This window comes from Budorcas taxicolor, chromosome 17 (genome assembly GCF_023091745.1).
Source record: "Budorcas taxicolor isolate Tak-1 chromosome 17, Takin1.1, whole genome shotgun sequence".
NCBI classification, from domain to species: Eukaryota; Metazoa; Chordata; class Mammalia; order Artiodactyla; family Bovidae; genus Budorcas; species Budorcas taxicolor.
The window spans coordinates 40,305,800-40,325,366 of NC_068926.1; the positions used below are offsets into that span (position 1 = coordinate 40,305,800).

A 19,567-nucleotide genomic window follows, 5' to 3' on the forward strand; every position below is an offset into this window, starting at 1 on the left:
AGTCGTGTCCGACTCTGTGCGACCCCATAGACGGCAGCCCACCAGGCTTCCCCATCCCTGGGATTCTCCAGGCAAGAACACTGGAGTGGGTTGCCATTTCCTTCTCCAATGCATGAAAGTGAAAAGTGAAAGGGAAGTCGCTCAGTCGTGTCCGACCCTTAGCATGGACTGCAGCCTACCAGGCTCCTCCATCCATGTGATTTTCCAGGCAAGAGTACTGGAGTGGGGTGCCATTGAGATCTATACCTGTGGACAGAAAGAAGCTGAAGCAGGATTGGGCAGAGGAAGAAGCTGAACTGTGGTAAGGGCTCAACAAAGCCTTGGCTCACCGGGTGAAAAATGGTCCCATGACAGGTGGAAACATATGACTTCATCCCCTCACCTCACTGAGTCTTCTGACCATGCTGCCCAGGGAGGGTTTGACCTCTGACAGAGACCAGCTCCCTGCAACTAGAGTAGCCCCTTTAAAATTTTTATTTTTTTTTTTTCTTTTGGCTGTGCTGGCCCTTCAGTGCTGTGCAGGCTTTTCCCTAGTTGTGGAGTGTGGGTTCTCATTACACTGACTTCAGTAGTTGCAGCAGCTCCTGGGCTATAGAGCACTGGCTCAACAGTCGTGGCACATGACCTTAACTGCTGTGCAGCAGGTGGGATCTTCCTAGATTAGGGATCGAACCCGTGTCTCCTACATTGGCAGGCAGATTCTTTACCACAGAGCCACCAGGGAAGCCCTGAAGCATACACTTGAAGGGAGACCTGGGGGCACATCCCTTTGCTAGCCGGCTAGCAACCCTCTCTATAGTTAACATAGAGTGTTCTTAGTATAATTTCTCTCAACAGACAAAAGGCATCACATTTTCAGTAGAGAATACATGCTGTATATTTAAGATTGAATTCAAAATTGCCATTAGAGTTTATGTTCCATGGATTATCAAATGGTCAATATTATATTTCCAGGAAGGCTGGAATTAGCTGTTGATTTATTCATCCCACAAACATTTCTTAAGTATCTATTGTATCGTAGTCTCTGGAAATTGAAATATGAATAAAGGTGCTTTTCCCCTGAACTGGGAGTTGGATTCTAGTAGGAAGCAGAGAAAATAGACAAATGAAACAAAGTGGAAGGAATTTAACAGGTAGGTATAAAAAAGTTGCCATGGAAGTTAAAGGGGCATGAAAGAGCCAGTGGTCAGCTGTGTCTGCAGACCTCCTCCTGGGAGAGGAGACGTGGGCTCCACCTCTCAGAGGACAACAAATATTCCCAAAGGAATGTTACAGAAGAACAGATGAATGGGTAAAGGCTCAGAAGAACGAAAGAACATCTCACATGATGGGAACCAAAACTAGACTATGTGACTGAGGCACAGATTATGTTTAAAGAAGTACTGAAATGTGAGGGAAATACATAAGCAATTATCTTATTCATTTATTAATACAATTTTTATTTGTATTTTATCTAGCCGGGTTTCCTCAAAAGCTTTTAACCATGAGTTTGTGATTTTTTTTGTTTGTTTGTTTGGTTTTGTGATAACATCCTTCTGCACAACATTTTTTGGGGCTGTGTTGAAAGATGGTGTCGATTGAGTCTGCCAGGTCACGGGTGCCGTAAGGCTGCATGATTTCTAGTATCCAAACAGGTCTGTTCTTGACTTGATGTTGACAGATAAGGGAAAGAGATGATTGGGCACCATTCCTGGGGATGCTGCGGCTGTGTCTGTCTGTTCCTGGAGGCTGGAACACTGACCAGTGTTAGAGGGAACACTCTGCCTTCCTGTCATAATGAGTCCTTAGCAACCACCTAGTTCAGGTCGCAGACAGGGAAAGGAGAGACAGCAGTCTTTGGCTCTTTCTGGTACAGATAAACTGCTCTGAGGAAGAAAATCCGGTAGCACAGCTACACCCTTGGCCATGGCGTGTGTAACATTTCGAGAACCAGTATCAGCCACCGTGGGAAAGCGGATGGTGTTCACAGGTAAAGGGCTTTTCTGGATCTTTCACAAGGAGGCTGAAGCTTCCTTAATCGCTCACCTGTATGATACTCAAATGACAACGGACTCGAGAATGAAAGAACCACACACACTTGTTCTACATGATTCTGCTGCTCTTATTATGCACTCAAACTAGGCTGACTTGCCTTGAGAAGATTTGTGATCCTGTTCTCACTAATTTAGGAATTTTTTCATATCATACAGTTTATGTTTTGTGTAACTGGGGCTGCTTTGATGTTAATACAAACTATGATCATATTTTCATTATTACTGATTTAAGTTTCTTGTATTTTTAGAAACTTGGCATATTTGATTGATAAAAATTTGAGCAAGATGTAAGCTTAGTAAAATGTCGGCAGGCATTTTGTTCCTTCAACTTGCTTTAAATGATTTGGATGGTATGTCTGTGTGGAATTATATATATGTATAATCAAATCACTTTACTGTGTACATCAAACTAATGAAACATTGTAAATAAACAATACTTCAGTTTTTTAAAGGTAGTTAAATAGAGTATGACTAATTGTGACTTCTGCAAGAAATGTCACATTTTATCTTATTTCCTTTATGTTTTAAAATCACAAGCCTATTTTTAAACATATCCCTTGCTTATCTGTAAATTCTCACTGCAATCATGAGAAGCTTGGCTCCCGCTCTTTGCCATCCATTTATTTAACTGTTTAATTCCCACCAGGTCTCCCTCATTGCAGGCAGATTCTTTACCATCTAAACCACTAGAGAAGCCCTATATATGTGTATACAAGTATCAGAAATGCTAACCAGTACTTCAGGAGAAGAAACTTTGTCAGCTAGAGTACAATGCTTCCTTACCTTCCTTTTGCCTTTGGGATTAGGGCTCTGCTCATTTCCAAAGTTGCTTAAGGTCGAAGTTACCAAAGGTGAGCTCCTTTCACCCACTCCCTCCAGTGAGACTGGTTTATATATTTGTAACACGGTTATTCTCCTGTCACTGTCTGAATTCTATTCTAAAATCCCCCAGACTCCTAAATGATTTTTAAAATTTGTGTACACCAAGGTTGCTCTCTGTGCTATAAGTCTTCAGCTTTTGACAACTTTGTAAGGTCACATACCCACCATGACAGTACTTTTCAACCCTTTAAATGTCCCCGTGCTTCACCTACACATCCCCCCTCTTCCCTCACTGAGTTCCTGGCAACCACTGATCCTTTCTCTCTCTCTAAAGTTTTGCCTTTTCCTGGGTATCATAGAGCTGGAGTCATACAGTGGGTAGCCTTTTCAGATTGGCTTCATTCTCTTGTCAATGTGCATTGAAATTTCCTCCATGTCTTTTCATGGCTGGAGTGTTCACTTATTTTTATCGCTGAATAGCCTTCCATTGTAGAGTTGTGTTACAATTTGTTTACCTAATCATCTTGGCAATTCTGAGAAAAAAAAAAAAAACTTCTATGAGACTTTTGCATGGATATGTTTTCAAATCAATTTAGTACATACTCAGCAATGTGATTGCTGAATCATATGGTAAGTCTCTGTTTAGTTTTGTAAGAAACTGCCAAGTTGAAATAAGTCAGAAAGAGAAAAACAAATATCTTATCTTAATGCATATGAGTGGAATCTAGAAAGATGGTACAGATGAGCTGTTTGCAGGGAAGGAATAGAGATGCACGCATAGAGGACAGATGTGTAGACGCAGGGCAGGAAGGGGAGAGTGAGACGAACTGGGAAAGAAGGGTTGACATATATACACTACCACGTGTAAAGAAAATAACTAACTAGTGGGAAGCTGCTGCATAGCACAAGGAGCTCAGCTCTGTGCTCTGCAATGACCTAGAGGGGTGGGGTGGGTGTGAGTGGGAGGGAGGGTTAAGAGGGAGGGGATATATGTATACATATAGCTGAGTCACTTCGTGGTACAGCAGAAACCGACACAACATTGTGAAGTGAAGTCGCTCAGTCGTGTCCGACTCTTTGAGATCCCATGAACTGTAGTCTACCAGGCTTCTCTGTCCATGGGATTTTCCAGGCGAGAGTACTGGAGTGGGTTGCCATTTCCTTCTCCAGGGGATCTTCCTGACCCAGAGCTCGAACCCAGGTCTCCTGCACTGCAGGCAGATGCTTTACCCTCTGAGCCACCAGGGAAGCCCAACATTGTAAAGCAACTATACTCCAACAACAACAAAAGATCAGAAAAGAAACTGCCAAACTGTCTTGCACGGCAGCTGTACCGTTTTGCGGTCTCACTTGCAGTTCAGTGAGAGTCCCTGTTACTTTGCACCCATGTCAGCATTTGGTGGTCTTTCTGTTCTCACCTTTAGCCATTCTTACCAGATATAGTTATGTCTCATTGCTGTTTTAATTCATGATTCCATAATGGCCAATGACCATATACTTATTTGCCATCTGAATATTTTCTTTGATGTGATGTCTGTTCATAATGTTTGCCTATTATAAAATAATTGTTTATTTTCTTATTGTTGATTTTAACAGCTCTGCATGCATTTTAGAGACAAGTCTTTTGTCAGATAAATGTTCTGCAAATATTTTCTCCTGGTTTGTGGCTTGTCTTTTCATTTTCTTATCATAGTCTTTGACAGAGCAGAGCACTAGCTTTAGTTTTAATAAACAACTCTAATATTTAGTTTAATAAACCACTTTAATATAATTAATAACATTTATTAATTTAGTTTTAATAATCGATTTTTCTTTCATTATGCTTTTAATATTGTATCTAAAAATCATCACCAAATCCAGAGTCTCCTAGATTTTTGCCCTTGTTTTCCTCTAAAATTTTTTCCTATTTTGTGTTTTCATTTGTCTATCATTCATTTCACGGTGATTTTCTTGTCTTTTAAACTTTTCATTTCCATCAGCCAATTGATTTCCTTTTCTCCTTAAGCCAGCCTGGGTTGGCTTTTCTGTCACTTGCAACCATGAAAGAGTTTTAATGATCCTTAAAATTTCTTATAAACTGTGTCAGTGTGTACTTGGTTTCGTGTGTTTGCTGCTGCTGCTAAGTCACTTCAGTCATGTCCGAATCTGTGCGACCCCATAGACGGCAGATCACCAGGCTCCCCCATCCCTGGGATTCTCCAGGCAAGAACACTGGAGTGGGTTGCCATTTCCTTCTCCAATGCATGAAAGTGAGAAGTGAAAGTGAAGTCGCTCAGTCCTGTCCGACTCTTAGCGACCCCATGGACTGCAGCCCACCAGGCTCCTCCATCCAAGGGATTTTCCAGGCAAGAGTACTGGTGTGGGGTGCCATTGCCTGTTTACATAGCTCAAATTCTTATCACTTTTGATAGGCTTCAGGTTTTACATTATGTTGATGCATAATAATTCACTTCATGTTCTCCTATATTTTATATTTAAATTCCAAATTTCTTCTGTTACAGTTAAAGCTGCATGAACACTTTTGGCTGTTTTTCCTTCTCTGTTATTTTCTCATGATATATTTACAGTGAGTGGAATTAGGTGGTGAAAGATACAAACTTATTGAGGCCAGAGACTTCAAAGGAGTGTCTAAAAGACTATGAACAATATATTAGTATTTAAAGTCTGCAAATAGTTTTTAAAATCACTGTTATTTATTTTTGATAATGGGGAGTTGTATATCAATCTTTTTACTATAACATTAAAAAATTTTTGTTATGAATATTTTAAAACATATCCCACTTTCATGTCATTCATATTCAACAATTTATCAAAAACTTCCCACATTTGATCACATAGTTTTTTTCTTTTTCATTTGCTAAAATATTTAAAAGTGAATTTCAGATATTCAGATATTCTATTATACCGTACATATTTCACAAGCATGCATGCTAAGTTGCTCAGTCGTGTCTGACTCTTTGAGACCCCATGGACAGGCTTCTCTGTCTATGGGATTTTCCAGGCAAGAATACTGGAGTGAGTGGCCATTTCCTTCTCCAGGGGATCTTCCCGACCCAGGGATAGAACCTGAGTCTCCTATCTCTCCTGCATTGGCAGGGGGATTCTTTACACCAGTCCATTCTGAAGGAGATCAACCCTGGGATTTCTTTGGAAGGAATGATGCTAAAGCTGAAACTCCAGTACTTTGGCCACCTCATGCGAAGAGTTGACTCATTGGAAAAGACGTTGATGCTGGGAGGGATTAGGGGCAGGAGGAGAAGGGGACGACCGAGGATGAGATGGCTGGATGGCATCACTGACTCGATGAATGCAGGTCTGAGTGAACTCCGGGAGTTGGTGATGGACAGGGAGGCTTGGCGTGCTGCGATTCATGGGGTCGCAAAGAGTCAGACACGACTGAGCAACTGAACTGAACTGAACTGAAGCCACATGGAAAGCCCCGCCTATTTCACTGTGCATCACCCCCCACCCACAAAATGAACATATTCTTACACAGCCACATTGTCATTATCACATCTAGCAAAATATAAAACTATCCTCTGACAACATGTAATAACTAGTCCATGGTAATATTTCCCTCATTGCCTCTAAAATGCATTTTTACAGTTGATTGCAAAAATATGGATCCGAATTAGGTCCACACATTGCATTTGGTTGTGTTCTCTCCTTTGATGTCCTATAAGCTGGTACAGGTGGAAGCAGTGACAGACTTTCTCTTCTTGGGCTCCAAAATCACTGTGGATGGTGACTGCAGCCATGAAATTAGAAGACGATTGCTTTTCGGAAGAAAGGCTATGACAAACCTAGATAGCATATTGAAAAACAAAGACAGGTCCATATCATCAAAGCTATGGTCTTTCCAGTAGTCTTGTATGGATGTGAGAGTTGGACCATAAAGAAGGCTGAATGCTGAAGAATTGATGTTTTCAAACTGTGATGCTGGATAAGAGTCTTGAGAGTTCCTTGGATAGCAAGCAAATCAAACCAGTCCATCCTAAGGGAAATCAACCCTGAATACTCATTCATTGGAAGGACTGATGCTGAAACTGAAGCTCCAGTACTTTGGCCACCTAATTTGAAGAGCCAATTCATTGGAAAATACCCTGATGCTGGGAAAGGTTGAAGGCAAAAGGAGAAGGGGGCAGCCAAGGATGAGATGGTTTGATGGCATCACCAATTCAATGGACATGAACTTGGGTGAACTCTGGGAGAAGGTGAAGGACAGAGGCCTGGGTGTGCTGCAGTTCATGGGGTCGCAGAGTCAGACATGACTTGGCAACTGAACAACAGCAACAATAAGCTGGTATAGTCTTCTTTCTTTTCTTGTTGCAGAGACCAGGTGGGTCATCCAGCAGAAATACCCAACATTCTGAATTTGCCTGGTGTCATGTCATTTAATGTGTTCCTCTCTCCTCTGTGTTCTCCAAAATTGGAATCTGGCTCTTGAGGTCCAACTCTTTGGGCAAGCTTGTTGCTTGATGCTGCTGTGGTCAACATATCATGTGCAGATCAGACGTTACAATTTCAATTTCTCCTAGACCCGTCACTTAGGACCTTTCTAAGTTGTTGGGACTTAGTTCTCTTCTTTTGGAATTTGGAACTGATCTCAATGAGAAGCTCATGTTCTTGTAAAGATATTGGTGTAAGGGGATATGAACTCTGGTTAGGCAAATAAAAAGTTGATGTGCTGTGTACTATACATCAAATATTGCATAATTGCAATAAAAACATGGAAAATATTTTGTCACTATTAATAATTAATGAAAAAGCAATCAAATATCATGAGAAATCATTTTAAAATTTATGCTGAATGCTGGTATGTGAGGAAAAACTAAGTGGATTATCAGAGGATGAGGAAATAGCTGAGAAGTTTTGCAGAAATTTTGAGGATGATTTCAGAGCACTTTTAAGAGTTTTATGGAGTTTTTACTAAAGCCTAATTTAATTTTGGGGCTTCTCTAATGGCTCAGCTGGTAAAGAATCTGCCTGCAATGCAGGTGACCCAGGTTTGATCCCTGGGTCGGGAAGATCACATGAAGAAGGGAGTGAATTCCCTGAACAGGGGAGCCCTGCGGGCTACAGTCCGTGCGGTGGCAAAGAGGCAGACACGGCTACATGGGTAATACTTTCACTTTCAATTTAATTTTAAAATAAAATTTTCCCTTTTTGCTGTAAGTGTAACACTCATTAATAGCTATAATTGTTTACATTTCAATCTCTTTCATCTCTAGTGAGACTCCATTTTTCTGCGGGATGATTCATGTGTATTTACTCAGTGTACTGCCACTAACAAACTAATTTGCTGATTCATTACATTTTATTTTTCTGCCCAATTTTAATATTTTTCCCTTTAAAAAATATTTTTGATTCTAAATTTTTATCATATATATTTGAAATTGAATGTAACAAATAGAAATTGAATCCTTATTGAATACTGAAAAGTTGGCCATGAGCTTCGAAGGATACAAAAATGAACGTGAATACGATTTTTTTTGTCTTCTAGATACGTATTATCTGTTGTTCTTGTTAGAACATCATCAGTTCAGTTCAGTCGCTCAGTCGTGTCCGACTCTTTGTGACCCCATGAATGGCAGCACGCCAGGGCTCTCTGTCCATCACCAACTCCTGGAGTTCACTCAAACACACGTCCATCGAGTTGGTGATGCCATCCAGCCATCTCATCCTCGGTCGTCCCCTTTTCCTCCTGCCCCCAATCCCTCCCAGCATCAGAGTCTTTTCCAATGAGTCAACCCTTCGCATGAGGTGGCCAAAGTACTGGAGTTTCAGCTTTAGCATCATTCCTTCCAAAGAACACCTAGGACCGATCTGCTTTAGAATGGACTGGTTGGATCTCCTTGCAGTCCAAGGGAGTCTCAAGAGTCTTCTCCAACACCACAGTTCAAAAGCATCAATTCTTCGGTGCTCAGATTTCTTCACAGTCCAACTCTCACATCCAAACATGACCACAGGAAAAACCATAGCCTTGACTAGATGGACCTTTGTTGGCAAAGTAATGTCTCTGCTTTTAAATATGCTGTCTAGGTTGGTCATAACTTTCCTTCCAAGGAGTAAGCGTCTTTTAATTTCATGGCTGCAATCACCATCTGCAGTGATTTTGGAGCCCCCAGAAATAAAGTGTGACACCGTTTCCATTGTTTCCCCGTCTATTTCCCATGAAGTGACGGGACCAGATGCCATGATCTTAGTTTTCTGAATGTTGAGCTTTAAGTCAACTTTTTCACTCTCCTCTTTCATTTCATCAAGAAGCTCTTTAGCTCCTCTTCACTTTCTGCCATAAGGGTGGTGTCATCTGCATATCTGAGGTTATTGATATTTCTCCCAGCAATCTTTCCGGCTTGTGCTTCATCCAGCCCAGCATTTCTCATGATGTACTCTGCATATAAGTTAAATAAACAGGTTGACAATATACAGCCTTGATGTACTCCTTTTCCTATTTGGAACCAGTCTGTTGTTCCATGTCCAATTCTAACTGTTGCTTCCTCACCTGCATATAGGTTTCTCAAGAGACAGGTCAGGTGGTCTGGTATTCCCATCTCTTTCAGAATTTTCCACAGTTTATTGTGATCCACACAGTCAAAGGCTTTAGCATAGTCCGTAAAGCAGAAATAGATGTTTTTCTGGGGGGGAGGAAAAAACATCTCTTTCTGGAACTCTCTTGCTTTTTCAATGATCCAGCGGATGTTGGCAGTTTGATCTCTGGTTCTTCTGCCTTTTCTAAAACCAGCTTGAACATCTGGAAGTTCACGGTTCACATATTGTGGAGGCCTGGCTTGGAGAATTTTGAGCAATACTTTACTAGCGTGTGAGATGAGTGCAATTGTGTGGTAGAACATCATACGTTGTCCCATTTTCCTATTTAATCCAAATATTCACCACGGATGTCCTGGGAATGTAGCATGACATGAAAAGGAGACAGAAAGCCAATTGCAAAGGCCTTGAGGAACCGAGTAGACAGGGTGGGGTGGAGGACCATTACCTCATGGGCTGCTTCACAAGCTGTTCCCTGTGCTTCTTAAAGTTTTGTTTCCTACTCCTTTCTTTGGACTGGCATAATTAGAGAATGAATTGCCTCCTATATGATGGATGGATCTTAGATTTTATCTATTCTACAACTAATAAAGGGATAAAGATTCTTGTGGAAAAAAGTGTCAGTAGGTCCAACTTTTAAAACTTTTTAAAAAGTTGATATGAAACATATGCTTGAGTAAATATATTCACCTAGTGTCCAGCTAGATCACATTTTACAAAGTGAACACACCAAAGCACTTACTTTTTAGATTAAGAACATGAATATTTTTGCCATCCTAAAATGTTCCTTTATATCGTTTCCCAACCAATTCCCCCAAAGTCGAACATTGTTTTAATGTTTAGAATCCATATGTTTTTGATAAACGTGAGTTTAATTTGGTGGGGGGTACTTTTCTTATCTGTATATTTGAAACATTTTATTTGCCGGCTTTTTCTTTCATGTAAGTTTTATTATCAATTTGCTAAGTTTTATTACACAGTGAAGAGATTTTATAGATAGTGTTATTTTGGCATTAAAATCTCCTTACTATGAAAACTAATATCATAAACAAAATTCTGAAGTGATTTTAAAGTATCTTAGAGCTTGGTTATGTATTTTTACATCTGTTTGCAAACAAATGATACTATTTGTTTACTCAATTCCAGGTTCCATGCTGCTTTGAAGTTATAAAATTACATTTTAAAAGGTACATTTTTTATTAAGATTTTTAAAATAAATTTCTACTTGGTCCAAATTGAGAGACTGATGGAATAATTCCTATGGAATATTAAATTTAAAAGGCCCCATAAAAGATAATCAATTTAACCTGTCATTTTTCAGATGAGAATACTGAGGTTCAGAGAACTGAGTGACCTGCTCAAGGTCACATAGTCTTGATCAGAAGGATTACAGCCTAGGCCTGCTTCTTGTTTATATGGTGACTGATGTACGTTATATCCAGGCAGGTGCGTGCATGCTAGTTGTGTCTGACTCTTTGCGATCCCATGGACTGTAGCCCGCCAGGCTCCTCCATTTGTGGAATTTCCCAGGCAAGAATACTGGATTGGGTTGCCATTCCCTTCTCCGAGGGATCTTCCTGACCCAGGGGTCGAACCCATGTCTCTTGCATCTCCTGAATTGGCAGGTGGATTCTTTACCACCGAGCCACCTAGGAAGCCCAAGTTATCCAGATTACTAAGTAAATATATTAATGTATTTATTCAGCCATCAGAGATCTACTAGAAAATCTGTACACATAAACCAGGAATATTGCAGAATTCCACAATGGGGCTTTTGTTAGAAATATATTAGAATTGGAAATACTCTCTAGGAAATGGCCGAAAAACATTATGATGAATGAAGCTATAAGTGGTGAGAGAAGTACATAAATGTGTATGTGATTTTGAAAAGCTCACTCCATTAGCCTGGGTTTCAGACCCATTTATTCATCTCGCTTTTTGCCCTGTGAAACTGTCACACTCATAGTTATGTCTCAAATGCAGTTGTTTTAAAAATAGAAAATGACTTCATATTGAAGTGCCAGTGGTTTCCTATTAGAAGAAAGAACCAAACAGTCCTCCTGGAAATTCAGCTTAAGTCTCATCATTGTAATTCAGGAAGCAAACATGTCACCTTGTAAAAAACTAATTCGTGATAAAGCTTACACATTTTAATGGGCCTGACACATTTTGTTGGCTAATCTGCATTTTATTCTGTAATTGTAGCATGTAATTTGCCTGAATCAAAATTTATCTACAAGTGACAGCAGTTTCAAATAAATTCTACCTTAAATAACTGGCCGGGTGAATCATCACCAATGTGACTTCCAGAAAAAAAAAAACCCAGTTGCTGGCATCACTCTGAAAAGCATCTAAACGAAGCCCTTAGAAGAAGACTTCTAAGGAAGAGCTTTGTCTCATACTCTAGTTTTTGTTTTGCTTTTTAGACAATGTACAACTTCATGGTATCAACTAAAGGAGAAGAGATGATTTGCTTTTCTGGGCTTTGATTTAATTTTCCAAGGTGGATACTCTGTTAGCTTACATTAATATCACTGCCTTAAATGATGGAGAAATGTGCTCAGGATTAAGTAAAAAATGTTTTGTGTTTTGGAGACAGGGTATGAAAAAAGTAACCATTTTGTCAAAGGTTAGCGGATGGTTCACTGCGCCACCTGCAAGGAAATCAATGTGAGGACCTCGATTCATGAAGCAGAGCTGTCAGTGGAGCTGCCATGTCCTAGCTCCTCCTAACCCTTTTTCTTTCGTTCTTTTTATTGGAGTATAATTGATCTACAATGGTGTGTTAGTTTCAGTTGTACAACAAAGTGATTGAGTTACACATTACATATACATTCCTTTTCAGATTCTTTTCTCATATAGGTTATTACAGAATATTGAGTATAGCTCGCTGAGCCATACAGTAGGTCATTATTGGTTATCTATTTTACATATGTTGCTGTTTAGTCACTAAGCTGTGTCTGACTTTTACAGCCCCATGGACTGTAGCCTGCCAGGCTCCTCCGTCCATGGGATTTCCCGGGAAAGAATACTGGAATAGGTTCCCATTTCCTTCTCCTGGGTATCTTCTCAACCCAGGGATCGAACCCATGTCTCCTGCATTGGCAGGTGGATTCTTTACCACTGAGGCACCAGGGAAGCCTATATTATATATAGGCATGTATATATATTAACCCTAAGCTCCTAATTTATCCCTTCCCCCACTCCTCTCACCTTTGGTAACCGTGTTTGCTTTCTACTTCGGTGAGTCTGTTTTGTAAATAACGTCATTTGTATAATTGTTTTTAGATTTCACATATAAGTGATATCATATAATTTGCCTTTGACTTGCTTCACTTAGTGCAATAATCTCTAGATCCATCCATGTTGCTGCAGATGGCATTATTTCATTCTTCTTATGGCAGAGTAGTATTTCATTGTAAATATGTACTGCGTCTTCTTTGTCTCTTCCTCTATTGATGGACATTTAGGATGTTTCCATGTCTTGGCTATTGTCAATAGTGCTGCAATGAGCACTGGGGTGCAAGCACTTTTTGAATTAGAGGTCCATCTTTTCCAGACATATTCCCAGTAGTGGTATTGCTGGATCATATGGTAGCTCTATTTTTAGTTTTTTAAGGAAACTCCATACTGTTCTCCATAGCGGCTGTACTGATTTACATTCCCTCCAACAGTGTAGGAGGGTGCCCTTCTCTCCACACGCTCGTCAGCTTTTATTGTTTGTAGGTATTTTGCTGATGGCCATAGATTTGATTTGCAAAATTGATGCTTTTGAACTGTGGTGTTGGAGAAGACTCTTGAGAGTCCCTTGGACTGCAAGGAGATCCAACCAGTCCATTCTGAAGATCAGCCCTGGGATTTCTTTGGAAGGAATGATGCTGAAGCTGAAACTCCAGTACTTTGGCCACCTCATGCGAAGAGTTGACTCATTGGAAAAGACTCTGATGCTGGGAGGGATTGGGGGCAGGAGAAGGGGATGACCGAGGATGAGATGGCTGGATGGCATCACTGACTCGATGGATGTGAGTTTGAGTGAACTCTGGGAGTTGGTGATGGACAGGGAGGCCTGGTGTGCTGCAATTTATGGGGTCACAAAGAGTCGGACACGACTGAGCGACTGAACTGAACTGAACTGAATAATTAGTGATGTTGAGCATCTGTTCATATGCTTGTTGGCCATCTGTGTATCTTCTTTAGAGAAATGTCTATTTAGGTTTTCTGTCCATTCTTTGAGTGGGTTCTTGATTTTATTTTTTGATATTGAGCTATGTGAACGGTTTGTATACCGTTGGTTGCATTATTTGCAAATTCTCTCTCACAGTCCTTACATTGTCTTTTCTTCTTAACCCTTCTGCCCACAGTCTTCTCATCTGTAATTTGAGGCTAGTAGTAACTATTTCAGGTCAGGACGCCCCCTGGAGAAGGGATAGGCTACCCACTCCAGTATTCTTGGGCTTCTCTGGTGGCACAGACAGTAAAGAATCTGCCTGCAATGCGGGAAACTTGAGTTCTATTCCTGGGTTGGGAAGGTCCCCTGGAGGAGGGCATGGCAACCCACTCCACTATTCTTGCCTAGAGAATTCTCGTGGACAGAGGAGCCTGGTGGGCTACAGTCCATGGGGTCGCACAGAGTCCGTCATGACTGAGCGACTAAACACAGCACAGCATCTATTTCATGACATATTCTATGATGACTTAATGAAATGAGAATGCCTGATATAATAAGAATTCGATAACTTTTTGGACCTAAAAAATAATATATGCTATTTATCTTCTTCAGAAGATCTTGGAGAGGACTCAAAAATCATCTTACAGTCCTATTTTTTATACTAAATCAGCCAAGTACACATTATTTCCTAAAGTCTTAAGCTATAATTGAATTTTTAATGAGTACAGAGAGAAAAAAATCTAAGACTATCTAAGCCCATGGTTTTTAAACTTCAGTGTGCATGTGAATCACCTGGGAAGCCTTGTTAAAATGCAGATTCCACTTCCAGGCTTGAGAGCCTGCATTTCTACTAAGCTCTCGGGAGACTCCCAAGCTGTTAGTCAAGGGACCACACCTTGAGCAGCGAGGACCTGAACTCTTCTGTGACCTTGGACTAGGTGTTTATCTCTCTGTGCCTCATTTACGTCATCTATAAAACAGCAATATTAGTATCATAGGGCTGCTAGGAGTTTTAAGTGAGTCAGTGCATACACAGCACTTAGACCACTGTCCGTATAATCTATTATCACAGATTACTAGTGATATAAACTAGTCAACTGCTGGCTAAAGGCCCAGAACAGGAAGTTATTTGTGATGCTAATACTTAGAGCTCACACACATATACATTTTTAAGCTGCTAACTATTGGCCTTTTGTATCTTCCTATAAACCTGATCTAAATAATACCAAGGAAAGCAAGTTGCATTACAACAATGTTGTGGGAGAATGGCAGGTTTTTTAAAAAATTAATTAGTTAATTAATTTTACTGAAGCATTATTGATTTACAATGCTGCATAATATAGAATAGCAGATTTTGGAATTCTCCTTTAACCTGCATGAATTCCTGTGATCTTGGTTAGGAAAACGACCCATCATTTTGTGGTCAGGAAGGATGAAAAGGTCGCCTTGGGGTTCTGGGTATAAAGTCTTTCTCTTTGTCTATCTCCCTTGAGTCGTGCTTCCCTCCCCTTCTTCCCCCACTTCTGCAGGAGGAAGCCTGCTGTGGCAGATGCTAGTGAATTGTGCTTCTCAGCAGGTGATAAGGGGAGAAGTGCCTGCTACATTACTAGCCCCAGTTGCTAGCAGTTATCTCAGAAAAGGTGGAACCTTTCACAGCTCCTACTAAAAGGCCCTTTTGACGACAGGTATCATGTTTTTTTAGTTACTCATTTATCTAACTTATTCATATTTGTTTGCACTGGGTCTTCATTACTTTGCTCAGGCTTTCTCCATGTGCGGCGAGCCGGGGCTACTCTTGTTGGCGGTGCTCGGGCTTTTCACTGCAGTGGCCTCTCATTGTGGAGTACAGGCTCTAGGTGCGTGGGCTTGGTTGCACCACGGCATGTGGAATCATCCCGGACCAGGGATCAAACCCATATCCCCTGCATTGGCAGGTGGATTCTTATCCACTGTGCTACCAGGCAAGTACCCACAGGTATCATCTTTAACAAAATTACACCCCAGGGGAGAGTTCCAGACAAGTAGAAGATTACCCACTCCTTTAAGAATAATGGTGCTTCTGGAGAAGGAAATGGCAAACCACTCCAGTATTCTTGCCTGGAGAATCCCCACAGACAGTGGAACCTGGCTGGCTACAGTCCATGGGGTCGCAAAGAGTCAAACACGACTGAGTGACTTCACTTTCACTTTAAGAATAGCAGCGGTCTGAAAGTGACCTCGAAACACTTACAGTGGTCAAATCATTTCTCTGAGGCAGCACTTTCTAAAATAAGGAAATAATTTCTGGAAGCTACAGAATTGCAGGCGAGGCAGTCATTTGAGAGGAGGAAGTTCTGTATCCGGGGTTGAACTGCACAGACCTGGCAAGGAGCTCCAGCACCCCATTTCCAAGCCAGGGCTGAGCAAGAGTGACTTTCCCTGATGAGGACTTAGGAGCCTGAGGAAAGCTTCTGGAGGAGGAAAGGCGAGCTTGGGTTTATTTCCAAGCCTCATTCTTATTGGTCAAGGGACCTGGCTGGGAATGAAGGTGGGGGACCAGAGGCAGAGCCAGGAACCCCAAGTGGATCGGATGAGTGCAGCACCTGCCAGGTTTGCTAGACAACGATGAACACTCACCGGCACACAACTGGGGGAGGGTGGGGGGCCACTGAGGAACAGGGAGACTTGGTGACCCTGGAAATGGGAGCCACATCCACTTTCCACGAGCAATACTAAGACCTCCGTGCAGGGGACTCTGAACTAACCGGTTCCAGAGTTAGGGCACTTATTCTTGTAATGTAATGTGCAGAAGAATTAACGAATGCAGAAAGCCCCAAATTCTGGGTTAGTTTTTCTGGGGGGTTGGAACCTGCACTCAAGCACATGGAGAGACTGTGACACAGCGGTCACGTGACACTTTGTGGGACACACATATCCCTCAGGCAGCAGGAACTGTTATTCCTCCTCTGCCCTGGAAGGTCACAGTTCCTCCAAGGCTGGAGGTCTAACTGGCCTCTAGTCAGAACAGAAGTCTCAGCTCACAACCACTGTTTTTTGACTCTTTTAAATGAAAAAATTTGTTTTACCCCAATGTGTGTTGCGGTGACTCAGTGGTAAAGAATCTGCCTGTGATGCAGGAGATACGGTTTCCATCCCTGGGTGGGGAAGATCCCTTGGAGATGGATAAGGCAACTCACTCCAGTATTCTTGCCTGAAGAAATTCTATGGGCAGAGGAGCCTGGTGGGCTACAGTCCATGAGGTTGTGAAAGAGTCAGACATGACTTATCAACTAAAAACAACAATGTTCACTGCAGCCCTATTTACAAGCCTGGTAGGCTACAGTCCATGGGGTCGCTATGAGTCGGACACGACTGAGCGACTTCACTTTCACTTTTCACTTTCACGCATTAGAGAAGGAAATGACAACCCACTCCAGTGTTCTTGCCTGGAGAATCCCAGGGACTGGGGAGCCTGGTGGGCTGCTGTCTATGGGGTCGCACAGAGTCGGACACGACTGAAGCGACTTAGCAGTAGCAGCAGCAGCAGCAGGACACAGAAGCAACCCAGATGTTCCATGTCCATCAATAGATGAATGAATACAGAAGTTGTGGTTCATGTATACAGTGGAATATTAGTCATAAAAAAGAATGAATTTGAGTCAGTGGTAGTGAGGTAGGTGAAACTAAAACCTGTTATATAGAGTGAAATAGGTCAGAAAGAGAAAAACAAATATAGTATATTAACGCACATATTTATGGAATCTAGAAAAATAGTACTGATGAACCTACTTGTAGGGCAGGAATAAAGATGCAGACATGTGAACACAGGGGGAAAGAAAGGGTGGGGTGAATTGAGACAGTAGTATTGACATATATACACTGTCATGTGTGAAATAGATGGCTAGTGGGAAGCTGCTGTATAGCACAGCGAGCTCAGTTCGGTCCTCTGTGATGACCTAGAAGGGTGGGATTGGGGGCAGTGGGAGCAATATTCAAGAGGGAGGGGATATATGTATACATAGAGCTGATTCATGTTGCTGTGCAGCAGAAATCATCAGAACATTGTAAGACAATTATCCTCTAATTAAATGTAAATTTAAAAAATTATAGTTGATTTGCAGTGTTGTGTTAGTTTCAGGTGTACAGTAAAGTGAATCAGTTATACATATACATGCATGCTAAGTTGCTTCAGTTTTGTCCAACTTTTTGAGACCCCATGGACTATAGCCCACCAGACTCCTCTGTCCATGAGATTCTCCAGGCAAGAATACCAGAGTGGGTTGTCATGTCCTCCTCCAGACGGTCTTCCCAACCCAGGGATCGAATCCGAGTCTCTTGCACTGGCAGGAGGATTCTTTACCACTAAGTCACTTGGGGAAGCCCCAGTTATACGTATCTATGTATCTATTCTCACATGCATGTTTTTTTAAATATAAAGGTTTCTAAGTGTAATTTAAAGGCTCAGGTTTTTCAAAGATGGGAACATTTATATAGTTCAAATTAGTGTGTGTTATTTCATTCTGTAAATGATGATATAGAATGAAATATGTCTTTCAGCCCAATTATGGCCATGATAACAGGATAATTAGGAATCTAAGTAGTCAAAACATGCAAACAAAGCTATCTGATGTTAAGATTAGTGAATAAATTCGAATAGCAATCAGGTCAGATAAATTCCTTGTTTATAGCAAGGAAACAATACCACCTACATCTCTTTCTTTTACAGATTTCCAGACTCTTTCAAACTTCAGTTCACAAGCTAAGTAGCCACCTTCTTTTCACAATGTGGAAGCAGAACAAAGTAGACATGCTAGTCACGTGGGCTAAGTAAAGATGTTTAAAAGCACATGCCTTTGATTTGACAGTCCTCGAAACTGACGTGGTAGATCTCATTCATTTCCTTTCCTGGGGATTGTGCAGCCACTTAGGACATGGGTCCCACCACTGGACCATACTCCCTCCGGGGACCTCCTAGAGGGCGAGTGGGTGCCTGGATGCACATCACTCACACACATGCTTCCACAGTGGAAATGACCTGAGGACTGTCAGATCCTCTTGTTTGCAGGGATTGAAAATTAGGTTTTCAGTTCTAGGTCACAGGGACTTTTTTTTTCTCAATTCCAATGTCTTAGACTTCCTTGAGGGGCTTCCCAGATGGTGCCAATGGTAAAGAATCCTGCCAGTGCAGGAGACCTAAGAGATGCAGGTTTATTCCTGAGTCTGGAAGATCCCCTGAAGGAGGGCCTGGCAACCCACTCCAGTATTCTTGTCTGTAGAATTCCCATTGACAGAGAAGCCTTGTAGGCTACCTCCATAGTCATAGTGTTGGACGCGACTGAAGAGACTTAGCGCACATGCACAGATTTCCTTGAAATGACCCCCTTACCCCCGCCCAAGTTATAGCTTATCATTGGCCTTGGAATATACTTACTCAGAAAAGACTGAATGAAAACTTGCAGTAAATCCCCAACCCTCTCATAGGGGAAGTGTTGTGGAAAGACCATCTGATGGTATGGATTTCTGACATGATGACTATAAAATAGGAAGTTATTTACACTACGATATATGTTGGTCAAGAATCCCATCAATCATTGTTAAATATACAGTTCCCACTGCTCCCCAACTAGAAGGCTTGGAGGAAGCAGCTTGTCCACAATCAATGCAGGAGATTGAAATCCTCTGCCTCTGTGATTTGGGGTTTGAGCACCTTTATTTGGCTTTCTTCAACTTAAGTCACACGGCCTTGGAGAAAGGCTTTGGAAGCTTTAGCCATGATTTTAAGCTGGACTATTGCTCAAACATGATCTTCAGATTTAGGTGGGAATTTGTCTAGCCATTTTTGTCTGATGATTTAACAGACAAAAACTATACCTATAAACACTCACTTCATCAGTGGGAATCACCTAAAAAAAAAAAAGCAGGGTGTCTTAGCTAAAATGTTTGGGAGTTGAAACAGACATTTGAGGCTGAGATTGTGCCCAAAGGCTGAGATTGTACAAAAAATTAGGACCATGTG

General features: G+C 41.4%; 1 protein-coding gene across 1 annotated transcript in view; it reads left to right on the top strand.

The window, feature by feature from the left end:
• The first annotated feature begins 1,905 nt into the window (after positions 1 to 1,905).
• C17H4orf45 (chromosome 17 C4orf45 homolog) overlaps positions 1,906 to 19,567 on the top strand; it is a 131,102-nt gene continuing 113,440 nt past the window's right edge. The window contains exon 1 of the mRNA XM_052654447.1: positions 1,906 to 1,969. Coding sequence (XP_052510407.1) covers positions 1,906 to 1,969 — 64 coding nt within the window. The remainder of the gene's footprint in view (positions 1,970 to 19,567) is intronic.